Source organism: Trachurus japonicus, chromosome 13, assembly GCF_045865225.1.
Source record: "Trachurus japonicus isolate A0001 chromosome 13, Traja_1.0".
Classification (NCBI taxonomy): domain Eukaryota; kingdom Metazoa; phylum Chordata; class Actinopteri; order Carangiformes; family Carangidae; genus Trachurus; species Trachurus japonicus.
This window is the reverse complement of record NC_140919.1, coordinates 33,614,973-33,636,709: the sequence shown is the minus strand read 5'-3', so window position 1 is coordinate 33,636,709 and position 21,737 is coordinate 33,614,973. Positions and strand designations below refer to the sequence as shown.

General features: G+C 40.5%; 2 protein-coding genes across 3 annotated transcripts; both read right to left on the bottom strand.

Moving 5' to 3' along the window:
* Positions 1–1,374: 1,374 nt before the first annotated feature.
* On the bottom strand, positions 1,375–17,949 carry p4ha3 (prolyl 4-hydroxylase, alpha polypeptide III). Of its 2 annotated transcripts, XR_015037491.1 has the most exons (14): positions 17,664–17,949; positions 16,654–16,808; positions 16,314–16,537; positions 12,979–13,128; positions 12,849–12,900; positions 12,548–12,705; positions 11,883–12,059; positions 9,707–9,771; positions 9,369–9,528; positions 9,199–9,261; positions 8,658–8,726; positions 2,502–2,598; positions 1,559–1,689; positions 1,418–1,517 (listed from the first exon to the last, which is right to left on the bottom strand). XR_015037491.1 is itself a non-coding variant. In XM_085796078.1 (13 exons), the coding sequence occupies exons 1-13, from the start codon at positions 17,846–17,848 to the stop codon at positions 1,619–1,621; spliced, it is 1,626 nt and encodes a 541-aa protein (XP_085652204.1). In that variant the 5' UTR covers positions 17,849–17,948; the 3' UTR covers positions 1,375–1,618. The 2 variants fall into 2 exon arrangements, 1 of the variants encoding a protein (XP_085652204.1); XM_085796078.1 differs by having other exon boundaries at positions 1,375–1,689; positions 17,664–17,948.
* A 2,476-nt stretch (positions 17,950–20,425) lies between these two features.
* or95a1 (odorant receptor, family 95, subfamily A, member 1) lies at positions 20,426–21,731 on the bottom strand. Its single transcript, XM_085794500.1, has one exon. It carries the CDS (start codon positions 21,645–21,647, stop codon positions 20,787–20,789), a length of 861 nt encoding a protein of 286 aa, XP_085650626.1. The 5' UTR covers positions 21,648–21,731; the 3' UTR covers positions 20,426–20,786.
* Between the last annotated feature and the right edge of the window lie 6 nt (positions 21,732–21,737).

The window sequence follows — 21,737 nt, the reverse complement described above, 5'->3', positions numbered from 1 at the left end:
CCAGATCGAACTGGTACCACTTCACGGTCGGAAAAATACGAGTTTCCTTGAACGCACCATAACAGTCCTCGTCGCTACGTCACCACATTCACGGCGTCCCTTGGCTGCACACACAGCCCTGCATGCCGTTCTCTCTCCTCATTGGATAAAAACTGTAGGATACGATAAATGTTTTCTCTTCGGCTCAGAGCAGAGCAGAGTGACTGACAGACCCATGTTTCAGTCCAAACACTCTATGTAAGTGATTGCTGTCGGAAGATATAACTATTTAAGACTTATATTAACACAAATATATCACTTACTTCTGCTTTAAGCACATACTCTGGAATGTGCACTATGTATCCAATACATGGCCTGTGCTTATATTTTCAGTGTGTTAGTGTTTGCGTTGTTCACTGTGGTGAGCTGAAGAAAAAAGGTTTTAGCAGAGGTATTATTCCTTCCCCTCTTTTTCGCTGTCACCGACCCTTGCCCCAAAAGCAGCAGGAAGTCCGGAAAAAGTCAGATATAGACAGGCCTGCTGTTTCCTCGACCTCATACAGTGGATTTCAATACCATGTCTCATCTCAGTCTCTTATAAGATGGGTTATGACCTACTTAGACAGCCTGGCTGGTATGCTGACATCATTGGTTGTGTGAGTTCAGACATGAAGTTTGGATGGGTTCACAATCATTGGGTGTGTATGAGAAGATGATTAATGACAAGCCTCTGAAACTCAAATTGAGGCTCAGATATCTGGTTCAGTTGTTCCATTGGACAGTTTATTAGATCATATCAAGTTCAGAGAGTCTCCCACAGGCAGCGATGACCACATTGTTCAGTCTGCTGGAAATAAACATGCACACTCACAGTGACTAGTTCTGTTGAGTCACAGCACTAAACTGAACTGCAGTCCTGAGGTCTGACATGACCTTTATGACTTATTGTTTGGTTAGGATATTTTTCTGCCCTGCAGAGCACATGTTTTTCATCTGCCATGCCAACATTTCAGTGAAGGACGGTCAATTATAGCCTACAGTTACAAATTTTCAAACCCAGAAAATTCAGGATGTCTCATAAATCAGTTTACGCACACTCATCTAAGCTTACTGACTATTTTGGTAAATTTGGCATTCACACATTTTAAAACAAAGTGCTGAGAGTCTGCACAAAGTTTAGCTATGTTGACTGAGTAAGCGCAGTGTAGGAAAAGTGCTGCATACTGTAACATATGCGTGTTTTTTTTAGCAAGGTAAAGAGGTAAACAGCCTCGCACAGTTAACTGAAACCAGCACAGTGTGCGAAGGCAGAGGCCTCTCTCCATCTGCAGAAACTGGCCAGTAGGAGCAAGAGAGCATTTGGCCTCTGGGGGCCGATTGCCAACTGCCCCACTCCTCTTCCACCCCGCCTCTCGGTCTTGTGCTGTCCATGTCCACTGCGGCAGTGTCTGCCGTACGCTCCATGTTCCCTGGGGCCTGGGGCTCCAATCACAGATGCAGGCAGCCCCTTCGTGGCGCTCACACTCCCTGCCTGTGTGTTCACTTTTTGGCTGCCTCCGTCTCTTTGCCTTTAAGTGTGCCTCTCAATTGTAGAGGTTGGCTCTTCACTCCAAGGGGCCCAACTATCGCTCCACCCCTCTCACTCTTCAGGATTCAGGCTGCAGCGATGTTGGAACTCTTGGCCATACTCATGGATCCATTTGTTTGCCACTGGAACATGCAGACAAATCCAGACAGACATCAAAGCATACATTAAAGTTTTGCTGCCCTTGCATCTTTTAAACATTAGATAATTGAGTTTGAAAAGTAAAATTGTGTAAATTAACTCATGTAGCCTACACCAAATACTTAGTTTATACCTCTACCCTATTTCAGAGAGAACAGGAACTCCTCAGGAACTACTCTATTATTAGCTATACTTATTAGTTACTCTTCAGATAAAGTTTATACTGTACATACAAAGCATTTTACAATACATTTGTACAACAATACACAATAAACACATTTCCTTTCCATACTTTGAGTACTTTGCTTGATTTTACTTGCAACAGTGTATTTTTAAGTCCTGAATATTTCCTCTACAACCGCTAAACATTCATTTCTGATACTATATAGGATTGCTAAAAACAACACAGTCACCAAATGCTTTTGCAGCTGCTTTGTAATGATTAATGTCTGTCTGATATTTTTACTGGGTCCCTAGCACACGTTTCAGCGTTGGGAGTTTGATTGCCTGAGCCAACCGACAGCAGATGTTTCGCTTCCAAGATGAGCCCTCAGTGTCTAAACTGTACAATGTATCATCTCTAAAGGCATGATGCAGCACAGATGTGGCCTCACTGTTAAACAGTGGCTCCTGTATAACAGCAACACTGGGAACCAACGTGACACTAAGGCAAAAAGCTCAATGTGTTTTATAGACCAACTTGTTAAGTGCTTTGACTTGATTTTTCCATATTTACATCACCTCTTGGCTCCTGTTGCAGCATCATCACATCATATCCCAGTCCACTGAGTCTTACCCCATTTGTCCCCAACAAGCACAGGGCAGCCAGCATGCAGGGTGTCTACATCTCCTTGACCATTTCTGTGGAGATTCCACCAGAAGATGGCAGCTTTCTGTATGAAAAGACCCACTAAGTTAGAAAAGTGATATGCTTTCATGGTTTAAAAATATATCTTTATCAGTCTTTATCAGTTAATCTCACAGTTATTTTCCTGGTTAACCGATGAATACTTTGGTCTATACAATTCAAACAGCAGTGAAAACTAGAAAATTTCCTCTCGGGAAATTTTGAATGGGCCGCGGGGCTACTGCCGATTTTGCCATCTCTGTCAACATGGGAATGAAACCCACGATCTTAAGCGCAAGACAGAGCTGATCAGACAGACACATGATCATCTTTCTATAAGCACTGATATGGAGGAGCTGTAATCACATTAGGTTAACTGTGTGTGTGTGTGTGTGTGTGTGTGTGTGTGTGTGTGTTTGTGTGTGTGTGTGTGACACCAACAAGGTTTAACTTTAAAACCAGATTAAATCATGGTTTAAGTTTAAATTCTGTTGCACGTAAACTGTGTTTTAATCACATGAAGGTGTGTGTGTGTTTGTGTGTGTGTGTGTGTGTGTGTGTGTGTGTGTGTGTGTGTGTGTGTGTGTGTGTGTGTGTGACTGTAATCACATGAAGCTGGCTCTAGAGTCTGTGTGTGTGTGTGTGACTGACTTGTCACATAGTTAGTTAGTAGCTGCATCCTGTGTCAGTCTGATTTAGCTGTGTCTGTGTTTATAAACATTTAAACGAGCGCCAGGTGGATTGTTTATGAAGTTAACGAGCCCTGGCCTGAGGATCAAAGAGGTTACCACGGCGATAGGGGCCCCCGCAGGCTGAGACAGACAGAAACGTGGAGAAAAACAGCCATTTTCTGCCTCTAAACCAGCCTCACAATTAGGCTTAGCATGACAAAACGGTAACTCCTATCAGAACAAAACACAGATCAACGTTGCTCTAAGGACTTACTGAAAATTTCGGTACGATTTGGTGTTTCTACAGTAAATATTTTGGCGACGCTGGCAGTTTTAAAACATCAGGCCGTTCTGCTCCTCTCAGAAAATATTTGTATTGGACTCAATGAGGAGCAGGGACAGACGTGGCCGCACTCAGAGGCTGATTCTGTAAGTTCTGTAAGTCTCTCTGATATTTTGAGCACATGACATGAGAGATAACAAGTTTGTCTTACAAATTCTGAAAAAATTATGTCTGTAGAGTGTAAATTGTGGCCGTGGTGGCAATTTATCCAGAAAAAATACAGAATGTTTCTTCACTCTCTCCCACTCTAACCGATGATGTCACGCACTCTGACACGAACATTCCATGCAATACACACCCATTATAAACTCATAATTTCTCCAAAAATGATCATGGTCATTGATCAGGGATTGATCAAAAACTATATGACCTATCAAAACGTGGAGTAATACGACAATACACAAGACTTGTGTCTACTGTTTAAAGTTTAAATGGAGTCTCTAGGTGAAAGTATGCCTGAGCAGTAGACTTTTGTTAAACTCCAATGATTGGTCTTTTTCGGTCTTTTTTTTTCGCCCGTCCCATTGACTTACATGCAAAATTTTTGCGCAGTTTTTCGCGACTACGTCGCGAAAAATTCGTAAACTGTTGAGAAAAGTAATAGCACAGCGATCCCGATCAAGACGCACGTTTTGATATATAATTTGTCCTGCAACTCGAAGAGTTGCAGGACTAGTAGCGCATCGAAATCTGGCCGGAAGATGAAAAATAATAAAAACTAGAAAATTTCCTCTCGGGAAATTTTGAATGGGCCACGGGAGCTACTGCGGGTTGTGCCATCTCTGTCAACATGGGAATCAAACCCACGATCTTAAGGTCAAGACAGAGCTGATCAGACAGACACATGATCATCTTTCTATAAGCACTGATATGGAGGAGCTGTAACCACATTAGGTTAACTGTGTGTGTGTGTGTGTAGGTGTGTGTGTGTGTGTGTGTGTGTGTGTGTGTGTGTGTGTGTGTGTGTGTGTGTGTGACTGTAATCACATGAAGCTGGCTCTAGAGTCTGTGTGTGTGTGTGTGTGACTGACTTGACACATAGTTAGTTAGTAGCTGCATCCTGTGTCAGTCTGATTTAGCTGTGTCTGTGTTTATAAACATTTAAACGAGCGCCAGGTGGATTGTTTATGAAGTTAACGAGCTCTGGCCTGAGGATCAAAGAGGTTACCACGGCGATAGGGGCCCCCGCAGGCTGAGGCAGACAGAAACGTGGAGAAAAACAGCCATTTTCTGCCTCTAAACCGGCCTCACAATTAGGCTTAGCATGACAAAACGGTAACTCCTATCAGAACAAAACACAGATCAACGTTGCTCTAAGGACTTAATGAAAATTTCGGTACGATTTGGTGTTTCTACAGTAAATATTTTGGCGACGCTGGCAGTTTTAAAACATCAGGCCGTTCTGCTCCTCTCAGAAAATATTTGTATTGGACTCAATGAGGAGCAGAGACAGACGTGGCCGCACTCAGAGGCTGATTCTGTAAGTTCTGTAAGTCTCTCTGATATTTTGAGCACATGACATGAGAGATAACAAGTTTGTCTTACAAATTCTGAAAAAATTATGTCTGTAGAGTGTAAATTGTGGCCGTGGTCACAGTTTATCCAGAAAAAATACAGAATGTTTCTTCACTCTCTCCCACTCTAACCGATGATGTCACGCACTCTGACACGAACATTCTATGCAATACACACCCATTATAAACTCATAATTTCTCCAAAAATGATCATGGTCATTGATCAGGGATTGATCAAAAACTATATGACCTATCAAAACGTGGAGTAATGCGACAATACACAAGACTTGTGTCTACTGTTTAAAGTTTAAATGGAGTCTCTAGGTGAAAGTATGCCTGAGCAGTAGACTTTTGTTAAACTCCAATGATTGGTCTTTTTCGGTCTTTTTTTTTCGCCCGTCCCATTGACTTACATGCAAAATTTTTGCGCAGTTTTTCGCGACTACGTCGCGAAAAATTCGTAAACTGTTGAGAAAAGTAATAGCACAGCGATCCCGATCAGGACGCACGTTTTGATATATAATTTGTCCTGCAACTCTTCGAGTTGCAGGACTAGTAGCGCATCGAAAATCGGCCGGAAGTGGAAAAATAACTAGAAAAAGCATTTCCAAGAATGGAAATGGTGTGACTGCTGACAGCAACTGAACGCTGTTGCAGAATTAGCAAATAGTGCAAGCAGTGATCACCATACAAATGTTTGACCAAGGTCGGAATTGAACCCACAACCTCATGGTCATTAGACTTCCACTCTGCCTCTAGGCCACGGTGCACACACAGTTTCAGAGACTGTTGTCTGTTAATGATCTGCACACTGTCAACATCAAGAAAGCTTGAGAGTCAAGCTTGAATGACTTAGAATGAAAATTTCTGTGAATTTCAGGCTGAGAGCAGCAGTTTCAACATGAAGCAAGTTATCAGAAGTCAACAGAGGACAACTGGGAAAATAATTCACTATAATTGTTGTTGAGGCAAGAATTGAACCAGCAACCTTCAGGTCTCCAGACCAGCAAGCTAACCACTAGGCTACAGACAGAGACAGTATGTGAGGGGTAAAGAAAACCTTTGATAAGAGGATCACTGGCTTCTGCTTAAAAAAAAAAGTAAGGAATCGAACCCATGACCTCATGATCAATAAACCTTTACTCTGCCACTTCGCCACAGAGAGCACAGACATAAGCATGTTTCAGACAGAGTTGTGGAGAATTCTCAGCATTGGGCTGAATGAGAGCAGAGAGCTCCCTGGCTACATTTAAAAAATATTTAAAATTATTATCTAAGTCTCTTTGCATTTTTGACCAGAATTTTAGCCAGAAGACAAGTGTGGCTACAAAACTGGAGAAAATAATTTGTCTAGAGTTTAATTTGCAGAAAAAGTTAAATATTTTAAAAAGTATAAATAGTTAAAAAGAGAAAAGTAACGCCGATAAAGTTCAAAAAAAGCTGCACGTTTTGATATATGAATTGTTGAAATAGCACAACACCTAACACACTAACCATATGGCCACAGAGAACCTGAGTTACAATGAGCTTTATACTATGAGGAATCAAAGACTGTCCAATGACAGCTGAATAATTGGAATCAAAAGTCAAGCAATGATGTGCAATGACTGAGGCAGGAATCGAACCCGTGACCATATGATCACTAAACCTTTACTCTGCCACTCGGCTACAGAGAGCACACTGCTTTCAAGACTGTTGTCATTCATTGTAATGTGATGATGTGCTGCAAACTGGTACGAGTAATCAAGGAGATAACAAACACCTGTAACCAATTGAAGGCGGGGGAGGAGAGCAGAATTCAACATAACATAACAAGAATTCTTCCCTTGGATTCGAACCAGTGTCCTTAGGGTTGGCAGGCAGTTACCCTAACCCCTACACTACAGAGGAGTTATCAAGAAGAGAGGTTGAGACTTTGATGAATGTGAGATTTTTCAATGATGCTTAAAACAAAAATAAATTAATATAAATTAGCCACACCAAGTGAGAAGAGGACTTTTTTGTGACCTGTGACTATTTTTTGGTGAATTCAAATGAATTAAAAAGCACTTAACAGCAAGTTACAAAGTTGAGCTCCTTCTCCTGCTGATGTGAAAAAAATGCATTGAGCTTAATGAGAGCAGAGAGCTCCCTGGCTGCATTTAAAAAATATTTAAAATTATTATCTAAGTCTCTTTGCATTTTTGACCAGAATTTTAGCCAGAAGACAAGTGTGGCTACAAAACTGGAGAAAATAATTTGTCTAGAGTTTAATTTGTGGCCGTGCTGACAGTTTAGCCAGAAAAACTCTAGAATGTTTTTTTGCCTCTCTCCACTCTGACACCACTCTGGCTCTGCTCGTTAGACGCAATACACACACATTATAAAGCTGAAAAAAATCAGAAAAAGTTAAATATTTGAAAAAGTATAAATAGTTAAAAAGAGAAAAGTAATGCCGATAAAGTTCAAAAGAAGCTGCACGTTTTGATATATGAATTGTTGAAATAGCACAAAGTATGAAGGACTAGAAGAAGACCGTAAAAAGGCGGAAGAAAATGGCCAAACAGAAGAACAATAGTGTGACTGCTTCAGCAGTCACACTAATAATAAGAAGAAAAAATCCACACAATAACAGTAGTGCCCGGGCTTCGCCCGGGCACTGGTCCCTGCAGCTATTTCATAGCTGTTGGGACCAGTGCCCGGTGCGATTGCCCGTGGCCCTAACTAGGAAAAAATCCACACAATAACAGTAGTGCCCGGGCTTCGCCCGGGCACTGGTCCCTGCAGCTATTTCATAGCTGTTGGGACCAGTGCCCGGTGCGATTGCCCGTGGCCCTAATTATCTTTACAGCGTCCCAAAGCCCAGGTTAATCTAATCAAATCTCCTGTTCTGTTTTGGTCAAGAACCCAAATATATTCAGATTACTATATCATGAGAAACGGGAGAGAAGAATATCATGAATAATCTGTTATCAAATAAGTATTAATTTATCTTAAATTATCTCAGTAATGCCCTGAAATTGCAAAAACAAAGTAACTGAGATGGACAGGCCCATAATTAAGAAGTCATATGATACGCAATGTAGCTACATGCTGTCACAAGTGGGTAAGTGAGAACGGTCAGTGAGAATGTTATTGAAGATACAGACTGGTGTCAAGATTGTTTTCCTGTGGACTATCAATGTATCGTTAATCTACAAATAATAGACAGAGTCGAATTTCAAGCATAATTACGTATTTCATTGGTCATTTGATCAGTTTATGAGCTTCAGTTATTTTCTGTTCAAACAACCAGGGAGGGAGATGTCAGTAAAATGAGAGGTGAGAGGTTAAACCCCAGGGATGGCCTGCTAAACCTTCCACTGCAGCTCATTTATCAGCTTGAAAAAGCACCAACCTCCTCTGAGTCTCAACTATACAACAGCAGTGTGGCGGTTAAAAATCTCACAGCTGATGTTGCTATGATGTGACCTTTGGCATTTTGACAGCTGCACCAGAGAATGTGAAAGAGGTGAAAATAAACTGGCTCGAGGCAAAAATGACATGAAGACAAAAGAGGCTGCTTTCAGTTAATCTCACACATTCGCAGTGTGTTTACCTCCACGACAGGGGCGCTGAAGTTGGCGTAGATGAAGGCTGTGGACCCACCTGCCTCGACAGAGCTGAGCTGTGGAAAAGAACATTCCTTCAGAGCTGTGTCTTGTGTTTATAGGCTTGTATTTTGAAAAGCCACTCTGTCTGCTGCAATGCTTTTAAAGCCTCACAAAAAGCTATTCTTTTTGTTATCACTATCCAGTTCTACTTAGTCACGTTGGTTTCTTAATGATAACACAAAAAAGAACAAATACAATATCCAAAAGGCAAAATTATAGTAGTACACTGTGTAATGAAAGTCAGAGACAGAAAATAGAGCTTGGTTTATGTTTGTTGCTGGACAGAACATCTATAAAAGTGTAATTTAGGCAGTGAGGTCAGATCTAGGTAGGTTGTTCCAAAGCCTTGCAGCTTTCGTGGCAAAAGCCAGACATCTTTGTTTTTAATTTAGACTTTGGATCAGCCAACAGGAACCAAGAACCTGCCCAAGAACTTCTGGCTGCTCTCGGGATCATACAGGGTTACAAAAGCCAGACCTAACTCACATATATCATGAAGGTTGCCACTCGATTTCCAGTTTTCAGTCTGAACACGGGACTTGAAAATGACTGGTTATATGGAAATGCAAATAGACAATCAAAAGCAGCAGTAAATAATTTGACTGTTCAACAACACTGCAATGCAACATGTTTAACAGGTCTACTAATCAACTTACTGTAGCATGGTCAAAGTGGGGCTCATAATGGCCACCAATCCCATAATTCACCACTTGGAGGTACTCGCCATATGGGTGATTCACATTCAGACCTGTGAGCATTGAGATCCTCTGATCCAGCTTCCCAACTACAGAGTGTGCAGAGTCCTTCAGCCAGGCACTAGGAATAAGACATATCTATTGAATTATCTACCATTTACACACTTGGAAGTTATTTTCCCTGCAAACAAGTGAAATTAAAAAACTCAACTTCTAAACAAGCTCTTGAATAACTGTTAATAGTGAACATGTCATAAACAAATTGTTATAAATTACAGGGTATTGTAGATCATTTGTACCTCTTGCTGATGCGGTACTCTGCTGCTGCTTGTTTCTCTCCGGATGCCACCACAGACCTACTCAGCTTGTTGGCAAAGACAGAAAACAACATCTTATGTTTGTGATTGTTATAGGAGTCAAACTTTGCTGTCCAGCTGCAAACCCTGACAAAGTGTGAGTAATAGCATGAAAATGTGATCCAAAGGCGTGTCCCAAATTAAAACTAAGAGCAGATCAGACTAAATAATCTCAAGATGCCACGATGCATGTCAACTCCCCATCGTGTTTTGGACAATAAATTATCATTCTAAAAAACCAACAAGAGGGATGCAGAGATGCACAGACTTCACCACCTTCCCTACAGATCCAGTTTCAAATTTCCTTTTGCCTCAAAGTAGACCTCAAAGCCTGAGTCTGGAAGGGGGGTCTAGGGAAGTCCAGATGTTTTGAACCAAGTATTCCTTTCCTTTACACTGCATTCTGCTCATGTCATAAATTTAGTGGTGGGTACATAACACACGTTGTTCTACACAATATTTCTAGTTAATTTTACTGTTCAAAAACCTACATGAACTAATGACTTCAAACATGAGATCATCACAAAAGATCTCCACAATAGCAGATCTGTTAACTCAAGACAGACTTGCATTCGCATTGGTTCTCAAGGTGCTGGGATCCAGCATGAAGTCTAAATCATGCTCATGCTGAACCAATACTCCTCACTGCTCCAAACTAATACTGTACCCTGAGCCTGTTTTCAATCAGCCCACAAGCTGACATAATGATGAAATAAGTACAGGGCTTTCCATTTGAGCAAAGGATGGAAAAGTCGTTGAACAATGCCAAAACCTCACAGAAGCTATAGGGCAGTAGTTTAGTTATCCCACCAAATATTTGCCAAAGTTATTGAGTCAGCAAACTGTGAGTAGCTTTCATCAAATGTTCATTTTAGTTAGTTGTATTAGATTGATGCTCAAGCTCTGTGATAGTGGACTGAATTTACTAGAGGAGCACCGCTGAGTAATTTGGACAGTTTGAGACACCCTGCCAAGTTTTCACAGTAATGTATACCTCATTCCTTTACGCAGAACTAGATGTTTGGAAGCAGACCAATTATTCCTCCATAGGGTCTTTCCAGGAGCTTTCCAGCAGGAAAAACTACATGGTTGGCTTAGACCCCAGTAGCCAGAGAGCCTCACAGCAGAGCACATTATCAGGAAATATATGCAAAATAATATTTACAAAAAAATCCCTTTTGATTCACATCATTCCTCTTTTTTAACTGCCCGTTATGCAAAAGTGGCCTTTTATAAAATTATACTGCTATATGATTTACAGTATTAGACTATTACAACAAAGGCATTAACTTGTATTGTCTTGTATTTGGTCTAAGTGGTGCTGCTTTGAGCTATATTATGTTTGTGTATAAAGTCGGAACCTGCAAAGTAACTGTCTATACATGGAACTAAAAGTTGCTTAAAATGAAAATACTCATGTGAAAGTAAATTAAAAATGTACTCTGCAAAACACTGGGTATATTGCTAGTGATACAAATGTGGGGGATGACCAGTAATGCCTGGTGACTATTCTTCTTAATTCAGTCAGCAGACATGTTGGGCTCCTGACAACCCACAGCTAATGTCATAGGACGACTGTTGCATTTAATTTACTGTAGGCCTGTTGAGAGACTTCCTGAGGGTTGGTCTATAAAAGTTTGACTCAAGGAGGTCGATGTCTACTTTAGGACATGGCCAATGGTAAATATCTCCAACAGAGATGCACTTGAAGTGAAAGGATAACTTCCATAGCCCTGCTCAAAGGCTGCAAATTTAATTACAATTTTAATCCCAGGAATGCAAACATCTGGGATAGAAGAAAATATAAACATGTGTTGGGAAACATCCTAAAATGGTCAGTAATACCAATGGAGCCAACCCTAACAAAGACGCAATATATTCTAAACAAACAATATGAACATGGAGAAATAACACTAATCCTTGTACTGTTCTACATAACAAAACTAAGGAAAGAGAGGAAAATGTTGACTTGATTCTCTATGACGATGCATCAGTTTCTTTCAACAAACTGAACAGGCTCCTTTCAGCTTCACCAAGACTTAAGGACTTAATTGGCTTAACTGGTATATTGGACACATACTGTATCTTTTTTTTTTCACCCATAAATTATGACACTTACGCCTGGTTGAGCGAGACTCTTCACATCTTCAACCTCTGTGTCAGTGAGGAAGTTGTGGTAGAGCACTACATACGGCCGCAGGCTCAGCACTTCACGTCTTACTGGCAGCAGCAGCAGCCCGGGATTATTGTTGGTGAAGTAGTCACAGAATAGTCTGGGGTTTTCAAAATGCACCGGCTGTTAGGAGAAATAGGCATCTGAAGTCCATTAACAAGATCAAAACAGGAACTTTTTCTTTGACAGCCACAAATTACCCTAAGCATTGTTCCATCCCCACTTAAGTTTTTTTATGGCCAGAGAAACTTACATCAGAAACTTGGATCTTGATGAACTCTTTAAATGAAAATGGTGAATTTTGTAAATCTTTAATTAACTCTTTAAAGAAGAGTGAATAACAATTAAAACATATTTTTTTTGTCACGGTGTCTTGCCATGCTACCAGACTATGTGTCTCTGTGCTGGTTGGTGCACCACTTGGTCCATACAGGACTGTCCTCGATGAATTCCTAAAGTCATAGTAACCAAAGGTTGAATCCTATGGACTTTGTTGCTTCATGATTTTTTCTTTTTGTTCCTGGTTGCATTACTGTAGCTTCTCCCTTTTCCCTTCCATGCATTATTCTAACACATGGTATGTGTCCACAATGATGAATTGTGGTGAATACCTGGGATCCTTGGGTCTGGCAGAGTCTCTCATAAGTTTCCCTGGTTCTCACATGTTTGGTTGTGGGTCTCCTAAACCCACTGACCCTGGGTGGACTAGCAGCAACCAGCAGTTTCTCATATTTCTCAACATTCTGCAAAACTCTCCCATTCATTGGATCTGAAATGAAATAAATGTAGTGCAGTCAGATAGACATGTCACACTGTTCACAGAGGGAAAGGCTGTAAAGAGGATTTTACAGGGTCTGTTGCAGTAGAGAGTAAGGATTAACAGTAAAGGACAATTTCAATAAAAAGATGTACCGTAATGCAATAACTCCTGAGATAGACTAAGAGCGTAGGAGACGTTTCCTGTCTGAAACAACAAGGGGAAAGTCAGCACATTTCCAAACCACCAATCATCTTACAAACATTTTTATGTCCTTCTCCCTACTTTAAAATGAGAGAAGGCCAGGTGATCCAGGGCGTCCTCTAAACTCCCTTCATTCTCTGGGCTCCACTCGCCTCCTGTTCCCCTGAAGAGACGCACTGACTCTTCCAACCACTGCACTGAGTGGTAGTAATCTTCCTGGTCATAGGCCACCTGTGCAAAATGACACTATGGTTACTTTAAATTACTATTTGGCAATTTTAGGAGAATGTACAGTATCTCCACACAGTAGGTCCAGCACATGGCAAGGTGAGGTTTTAAGATTGTAGATCTGAGACTTTAGTAAGGATCGTATCCATTTAACAGCAGTTAAGTCAAGTTTTGATCTGGTATCAGTAGCCAGAATCAAACCAGTTTCTTATGCCAGTTCTATCACAGCATGCAGCTGGAATAATTTTGTTACCCTGGCATGCTGACTTGGGTCATGCCATTTAAGGCTACAACTTCAATTGAATGGAATTGAAAAAATCGCATTTTTCAGTTTTTGGCAGGTAGCAGGAATGTAGGAATGTGGACCTTTTTAGAGTTATATGGGATGCCTTTTGAATGTGTTTAGGTGTTGTTAGCTTCTCTTATAACTGCTAAATTGTTCTGTTGTTCCCATGTCTCTTTATCTTTGTGAAATTTATTTGATTAAATAAAATCTTTAATGAGAACAGCTTTGTTTAAAATTCCTAACAATCATTTTGCTGTAATACATTTTCTACGTCTTGATGTTACAGTATGGCTATAACTGACACTGAGTTTCATTATCGATTAATGAAATACTGTTTCCTGAATAACTAATAATAACGATAACTAATTTTTAAAAATCTCAAGGAATGGTGACTCCTCAATGTAATTTTTTACAGTGTTTACATTTCTTGTTTAACCAAGGGATATGTGGGGCGGTGCGTGGCGCAGTGGTTAAGGCGGCCGCCCCATGTAGAGGCTACAGTCCTCAACGCAGGCGTCCCCGGTTCGAATCCTGCGTCGGGCAGACATTTCCTGCATGTCATTCCCCCTCTCTCTGCCTCCCCCTTTCCTGTCTATCTCACTGAGCTATCAAATAAAGGCAAAAACGCCAAAAAATATACTTAAAAAAAAACCAAGGGATATGTTATCTATAAAAGTCAAAGAAAACAAGCAAATTCTGACATTTGAGCAAATGTTTGATATTGTGAAAAGAAAAGTCTGTTTACGGATTTTACAGAGTGTCACTGCATATGATTATGTTAAAAAAGTAAAACAAAATTGACAATACTTTTGTGGCTCCAGAGGGAGCTGTGTCAAATTGATTAAATGCCTGATGTGCCATGACTTGAGTCAGCATCAGCTGTCACTGAAGACTGCAAGTTTGAAAATGATAAAAATCTAGGGGTGTGGAGTTACATAGAAGTGAGCTCACCATACTCCTTCGTACACCAAATCCTTATCTCTGCCTGAAGCTATACAGTATAAACTGCTTTTAACATAACACACCCAACTCAATGACCCAGTTGAGGGTGGTCAAGTTGTATTGTGGACACTTGATTTTGACAAGAAAGACAAATTGTCAACATCAGTTGTATTGCTGCATCAACTTCTGATCTTTTTTCACTCACTCTTAGCTTCCCTTTCTGAGCTGACTTGACTTGCAGGGTGTGGACTGAAAGCCTGACTGCACACACATATGAACTAGGTGGCATGTGGCTCCTCCCGTCACAGATTATATCCACAACCCCTCCAGACAGCACACACAAACAAAAACACCATTGTAGCATTTAACCCCCGAAACAAACACTAACTCACCACTCAGCTAATTAAACACACTGATGGGCCAGCTCTAACCTACCACTTCATGGCACTACACCCCTTAATTTTGGAGTTGTTAGTCTGCCTGTAATGAGCTAAAGAACCAGTGCACTCTTTTAACAATAGTTGACATTGGGGCGCCGAGTGGCCGAATGGGTTGAGCGGGCGCCCCACATGTAGAGGCTGCAGTCTTTGCTGCATGTCATTCCCATTCTCTCTGCCTCCTCATTTCCTGTCTCTCTCACCTGTACTATCCATTAAAGGCATAAAAGCCCCAAAAATATACTTTAAAATAGTTCATATTCATCAGATCTTCTATTTGCCTAAGGAAAGCTTTAGATAAAAGCTTAAAATAGCTTCCAATGAAACTGACAAGCTACAAGCTTCTGTTAACACACCCTGGTCTTAAAGGGCAGTTTAACAGCCATATAAAAACATTTGCAGGCAACTCTTAAGAACACCCCCAAACTAAGTGTCTCCATTTACAGATCGTCTCATATACTATATTCTCAGTTTCAGTGAAGTAAGAGCAAGCTCTGCTCCTCACTCTGAACGCCTCTTACTGTAACATCTGCTGTGTGAGATAATGTTTTTTCCATACAAGAAGATGCCTCTCCCCCACAATGCCCTGCCCTCACACATCACCACTGTACATAAACAGTGGAATCTACTGTGGGGAAACCTTTTTTTTTCTTTCTTTCGTACTTGTAGCATATTCATCTGCACATGAAATGAATTCCCAGGCACGCAATGGGAACAATTCCACTTTTTCCAGGCCAACGGTCTGGATTCCTACCACACAATGACTGACAGAACTTTGGGTTGGGATGTTAATCAGAGAGGGAAGTTTTCACAGCAGCCTCTTCCAGTATCTACCATTTCATTTGTTGAAATGGGCACTTGTAGCTTATCATTAGCTAGAAAAATGACCATATAAGAATGACAGACTTTCCAGCACACTGGGTGACGAATAGACAACAGCGGAAAGGAAACATTCCATACATCTGCGTCATGACATTTAGGAGGCTGATGTTGCACTTATATAATATTAATGTTGTAGATGCACTTACTAGATAATAGATAGTTAGCATGCAGATTAAGATTACAATAAAGAAAAGATTATTTAAAACAAAACCTGTTAAGAGCTCCTTGTCGCATTTCAAATGTTGTTTTAGTTGCATGAGTAAATGACTTCGCCTCAAAATTTCTCAGATGGCTTCAATAACCGACCAAAAATGAGAAAGTCCTTAATATTTCACTGAAAAAATAACCAAAATGACACAACATTTGTGTGACTTAATTTCTCACTAATCAGTCAAATGCCCTACCTACTGTATTTCCCTATTTGGGACTCTTTGGAAGGGCCTAAACCATAGGTTGCAATCACTACTTATAACTACTTATTGTAACTAGCTAATTTTGCACAAAAAGTTAGTTAAACCTGCCTCCACCTCAACAAGGTGCAATATAAAAATGTGAAATTGCTGGGTAGATCCACCAAAATTAGAGAGAAATTAGTTTTAACTATGCTATGAAGCAATAAAGGAAAATAATGGTTTTCATACCTTTCCAACCATGAAGCAGTCATCACCTGACAGTGGGACAGAGACTGTGGGCATGTAGATGTCAATAGACTTCCCATGTGTGACTCTCTGGAAACGACCCCTTACGAGGCTTGTAACTTGGAGAGCATACACATCCTGCAGCCTCATCAGCCCCTTAGCGGCCCCCTGGACGTCTTCCAGTTTGGGCAGATTGGCCTCATCTTCCTCGTAACTGGACCTGAGGGCTGGACAGCAGAAGGCCAAAGGGTGAACGGGGGAGGGTTGGGTGGTGACAGCAGAGATTGTGGGGGTCTTTGGTTATCAACACCATATGTGTCTGTGAAGAAGCCAGCGATTCAACCTTGTGTGTTCTCCGAGGCTTCGTTGCTGTAGATGATATTCAGCCACTCGGACTGAAGCCGCTTGATCAAAGTAAATGCCACCAGAGGGTTTGCCATCGCTGACCCAGGGCCTTCGTAAAGTTCAGCATGGATATCAGACACTTTGGCATAAAAGCTGTGTGAAAGGACAGATATTGTTGTTACAAAAGGAAAGAAGAACACTCAGTTTCACATGTAGTTAGTGAGTCCTGGGAATCTTTAGATGCTCCTTAAGATATTAACAATATAGTTATAGAAAAGAAAATGTCCTCCAGGCAGAACATGAAGAACACCTTTAGGCAGGTGTAGTGGTGTCGTAGCTTTGACCACACAGTGTAACATAGAGAAGCTGAATTTGTTGAATCAATTAATCTTGAATCTTGGCTGATGCCTGACATGATTCTTTGTCCAACCCCACACCACATAAAAGTCACCACAACTGAGCTCCCGTGTTAAGTTTTATGGTAAAAATGGCTCCTTCATAAAACTTGTGGCTTACTTCCACAAGTTGATACATGAGCATAAATTGGTAGGAGGTGACTTTAAAAGTTTTGTTCCATCTTTCATTTTCTTTACAAGTTTCAACATAATGAAAGTCTCCTAAATATCCTAAAAACCTTTCTCCTTTCACAATTTATTGATTCTTAAGCTTGAAATCAGACCTCCTATAGACATTAAGAGCAGGATTCCCAGTTGTGCCTCTGAAAACGTGACCATATCCAAGTAGGCTCCACGTGTGCTCTTATCAAGCACAAAACTTTGTTCCATTATTATTCACTGTCTAGAGCAGCTCCTGGAACAGTCATGATGATATCAGCGCCACAGAGCAATTTGAGGGAAATGTTCCTTTAATTTCCATCAGGGATAATTGAGTTGTACTGATCTCACAAATCTGTAGGGATATCAATGAAAAATGTCATTCATGCATGCTTGGAAAAGCTTTCATCTAAAGTGTGATCACCATGCGTCATCATGCATGCATGACACTCACCGTTTGATGTCCGCCAACCTCTCCATCTCGTGATCAATATAAGTCTTCAAGTAATCGATCAGTTTCCGTTCAACGCGGATAGCTTGCTTTACGTTCTGCAGCGATGTGTACATCTCTCCTGAAGACACGTGGATCACAGCTACAGTCAGAAGACCCCAGCTGAAGTAAAGTCTCAGACAATTCATCTCCAGTGCAGAAAGTAAACGTTGCCTCGCTCCAGTTCTTCGACAGCAGCTGCAGTGAATGAGGCCCTCTCACTTTTACTGGACAGCAGCAAAGAGGATCTCTCTCTCTCTCTCTCTCTCTCTCTCTCTCTCTCTCTCTCTCTCTCTCTCTCTCTCTTTCTCTCTCTCTCTCTCTCTCTCTCTCCTGCGTGTCTTTACAGTCCTCACAGGGATCTCCCTCGGATCTGGATCAGCTTTCACCGACACGGCCTGAGTTCAACGACATCAATTAGTTTCTCATCTGTGTGCACATCACCAGGTTTATTTACTCCGTAGTAACTCATATGAATAAGGATCCTACCACTTTATAGACTTTGATTCAACAGGTGGTGACAGTTTTGATTTAAAAAAAAAAAAAAATAGTCCTGCAAAAAAATTGTAATTGTAATTAACATGTCATCCCGATTATTTATTTTTAAATGTAATTTTAATGCTTTAAAGTGAGTGACTAATCGAAGTCATTTAATAATGACTATGATACGTTTGGGGTCAGAGCGACACCTGCGGGCTAAAGCTCCGTATAACAACCAGATTGTACTCTCTCGTAAGCAACTGTAGGCTACTTGTATTTGTCTAGGAAGACGATTCGCCTCTTATCCAAGGGGATTCAATTTGAGAGAGAGAGAGAACAATGACCTGGATATATGAGGATATTCATAAAACCAGACTGTAGTAATGAGCACTCCTGCAAAGACATCTATAAATTATCTGTAAAAGATGTTATGAAAATTAAAAAAAATCTATTTTTGTACAGTTTTGCAATTAACTGGAGAAAGAAAAATACAAAAAAATATTTCCATCACAATATCCTACGACAACAAGGATGCTTTCATTATAGAAAGGGATAGACATATTTCTACTCACTAACCTCATTGCACTATTTCTCATTATGGTTTATACCTCCAGATGTGTAAAGAAACTGCTATTGATAGGTGACACATATTAATTGGAAAACCTTTTCTTTCTCACAAATGTCATCAAAATCCCTAAAAGTTCACATATCTTGCCAATGGGCCCCTAATCAGGACACTTTAAAGGAAAGGGTCACTTAAAAACTCAGCTTATTGCCCTCCTTTGGGCTAAAGCTTTATGTGGGAACCCAGTGGGGACTATTGAATCAGTGAAGAAACTGCAGTGAATGGTGTGTAGATCTAAAAAAAAAAAAAATTGGCATGACAGGAATGGGTTATAAGAAACTCCTCAAGTGAAATAGTCCTCCAGACAATAACCTTACTTTTCGGTTAAAAATGACCTGTATTAACTGTATTGTGACATTGAGCCTTGAGGTTGTTTTTAATCCTAGCAGACAACAAGATGTTGTTAGGATAATGAATGAGGGATCCACTTGATGCATCAATAATGCACCAATCAATCACACCTCTGTTATGTTTTTATTGAACTGCTTTTCAAAATAAAGTTATTTCAAAGTAAAACCATTTATTTTGAGAATACTGATTTTTTTAGTGCTGGACAAATATGGAGAGACTGGAGAGAGGGTAGTTACGGTACACACCTTTAGTGTAACAATACATTTAGAGGAATTATCTCATTCTCATTTTTAAACAACCCCTGTTCGTTATGAATGATATTCTTTTGTGTGAAGTGATTTGCTGAAATCTGACCCGTCAGCATTACGACAATCAGTTCATTATCATATATATAAGACACTATTTCTACTGCAATACATTCTACCTAATAATGCCCATGCATTTACTGAAATAGTGATAAAGAAGCTGCACAGGTTGCAGGAAAAAGAAAAGAAAATAATAGAAGCTGTGACACAGTTTTGACACATTTTGACCAGCATAGAACATGGTAGGCTACTTGGACTACATTTGCATATGCATTCAGCATGCATATGCTGATTTGTGCATGTAAATATTAGTGTGCTGCATTTAGCGTGCAGTTAATCACACATATCTACATGATCAGCACTACATGTTTATTAGGAAAATGAGAAGCTGCATTCTAGAGTATCTTCCCAGTGTGTTGGCTTAAATTCATTCACCACTGAGTGACCTTCATTCATGCCACTGGGCCAGATGTACCAGCACTGCTTGGTTTATGTTTAACAGGGGTGGATCTATAAAAGTGTTGGTCTGGTCCCAAAAAGCAGTGCTGTGGTTGATTTCACAGGGCAGCGGAGGTCACAAGAGGTTTAATCAATTCTCTAAGAATCACACATTTTTGTAATAGTCTGTAAATATATATATTAGAACAGTATAAGATTACTGTCATTTTTATTGTCATTACTGAAATATTTTACCAGGTTTGCTTTGGATTAAATTTAGACATTTTAAGACACAGAATTGCATGACGATACTTGGTCAAATTTGAAACAACCAATAGCAATGATAGGTCTATTATTATATCACATTTCCTATTATTTAGTCCACATCATTTTGTAACACCCATTTCTATTAAAGTCTATTAAGTTTGTTTTTTTCCCATTATGTGACAATGAGCTGCCTATAGTATGACTGATCAGATGGGACAGTGTTTGCTGCAGCTCTGATTTCTTCAATGACACCACACAGAAAGCTTTAGCTGCAATTTAGTTTGGCCTACAGTCTGATACAGATACATTTTTATGACAAAAATATTTACCTTTGAGGAAGAAACTTCACTTCATGCTTTTTAAAGGTTCACCATTTGTCTGTTAAAGATATTGATACTGTATTACAGAAGCTTCAGATAAAGAACAATGGATGTGATATTGTCTGCCTTACAGGGGTTAGGGTGCATTAGGAAGACTTTCCTAATGGCCAGTGTGAACAGGGAAATAATCAGAACATGCACACACGCAGACACACACACACACACACACTTTTTGAAGACAATCTTGAAAAATGAAAAATGAACTATTCTTCTGTGGCTGGTTAAACATCACAAGTACATCCTATAACATTTGTGTGTTGAATGGGTGTCTGACTTTGCGTTTGACTTTTGTTGAGCAGCAGAGGAATGTTTTCCCAATGTGGCCCCTGAGGCTCTGATCTCTAAAGCCATAAATGAGCGGGCTGAGAAAGCGTGGGATTAAGATGAAGGAGAAGTAATTAAAAAAGGCAATGTCTTCTGGTGCCCAGTTAGCATGCAGCACTATGAGAGTTTCTGTGATGGGGTGAGTGAAGGCAAGCATGCACAGCAACAACTGAAAGCCGTGGAGCAGCACAGTGTGCATGGCTTTGCTCACAGACTCTCGGTCCTGTCTCATCTTCCTGGTTTCTAGCAGGATTTTCACATATGTTACGAGGATGATGACAGCAACAACTGCAAAAAATAGCACACTTATTGCAGCTTTGAACAATTTCTGGAGTGGAGATGAGTTGATAACCACAGTTTTGCAAAGCACAGGGGTAGAGAAAACATCCACAGAAGGATCAGGTTCCCCAATGCAGAAATCAATGATAGGGAAGATACAGCTAATGAACCAAGCAGACAGAATAATGATCCAGATACGGTCTGAGCGCCAGGTGGTTGGGCATCGGAGGGGATAGAAGATTGAAACATAGCGCTCCAACGACATGGTGGCCAGGATCAAGGGTGTGTTCTGGAAAGTGGCAGTGGATATGAACAGTAGAGGAACACAGTACACAATAGCAAATTTCACCTGACTCATGACAAAGAGGAAGAGCAGCACAGAAGATATGACCTGGAGGGTGTCATTGATCAACATGTAGGCAAACAAGATATAACGGGACGTGTCCAAGAACTGCCTGTGAGACGCAAAGACGTGCAGCATGACAGCAATGCAGCACATACAGATGCAGAAGAAGGGGATTACCACACACACCTTGATGATTACAGACAGGCTGGATGTTGCATTGGCTGAAAGTTCAGTCAGGTTCTG

Coding starts and splice junctions, on each gene's coding strand:
- p4ha3 (XM_085796078.1), bottom strand. CDS start 17,848: ATGAATTGTCTGAGACTTTACTTCAGCTGGGGTCTTCTGACTGTAGCT. Junction 12,706..12,848: donor TCAGGAGTTATTGCATTACG/GTACATCTTTTT, acceptor ATTTCATTTCAG/ATCCAATGAATGGGAGAGTT. Junction 12,060..12,547: donor GCCAGACCCAAGGATCCCAG/GTATTCACCACA, acceptor TTCTCCTAACAG/CCGGTGCATTTTGAAAACCC.
- or95a1 (XM_085794500.1), bottom strand. CDS start 21,647: ATGTGCTGCATTGCTGTCATGCTGCACGTCTTTGCGTCTCACAGGCAG.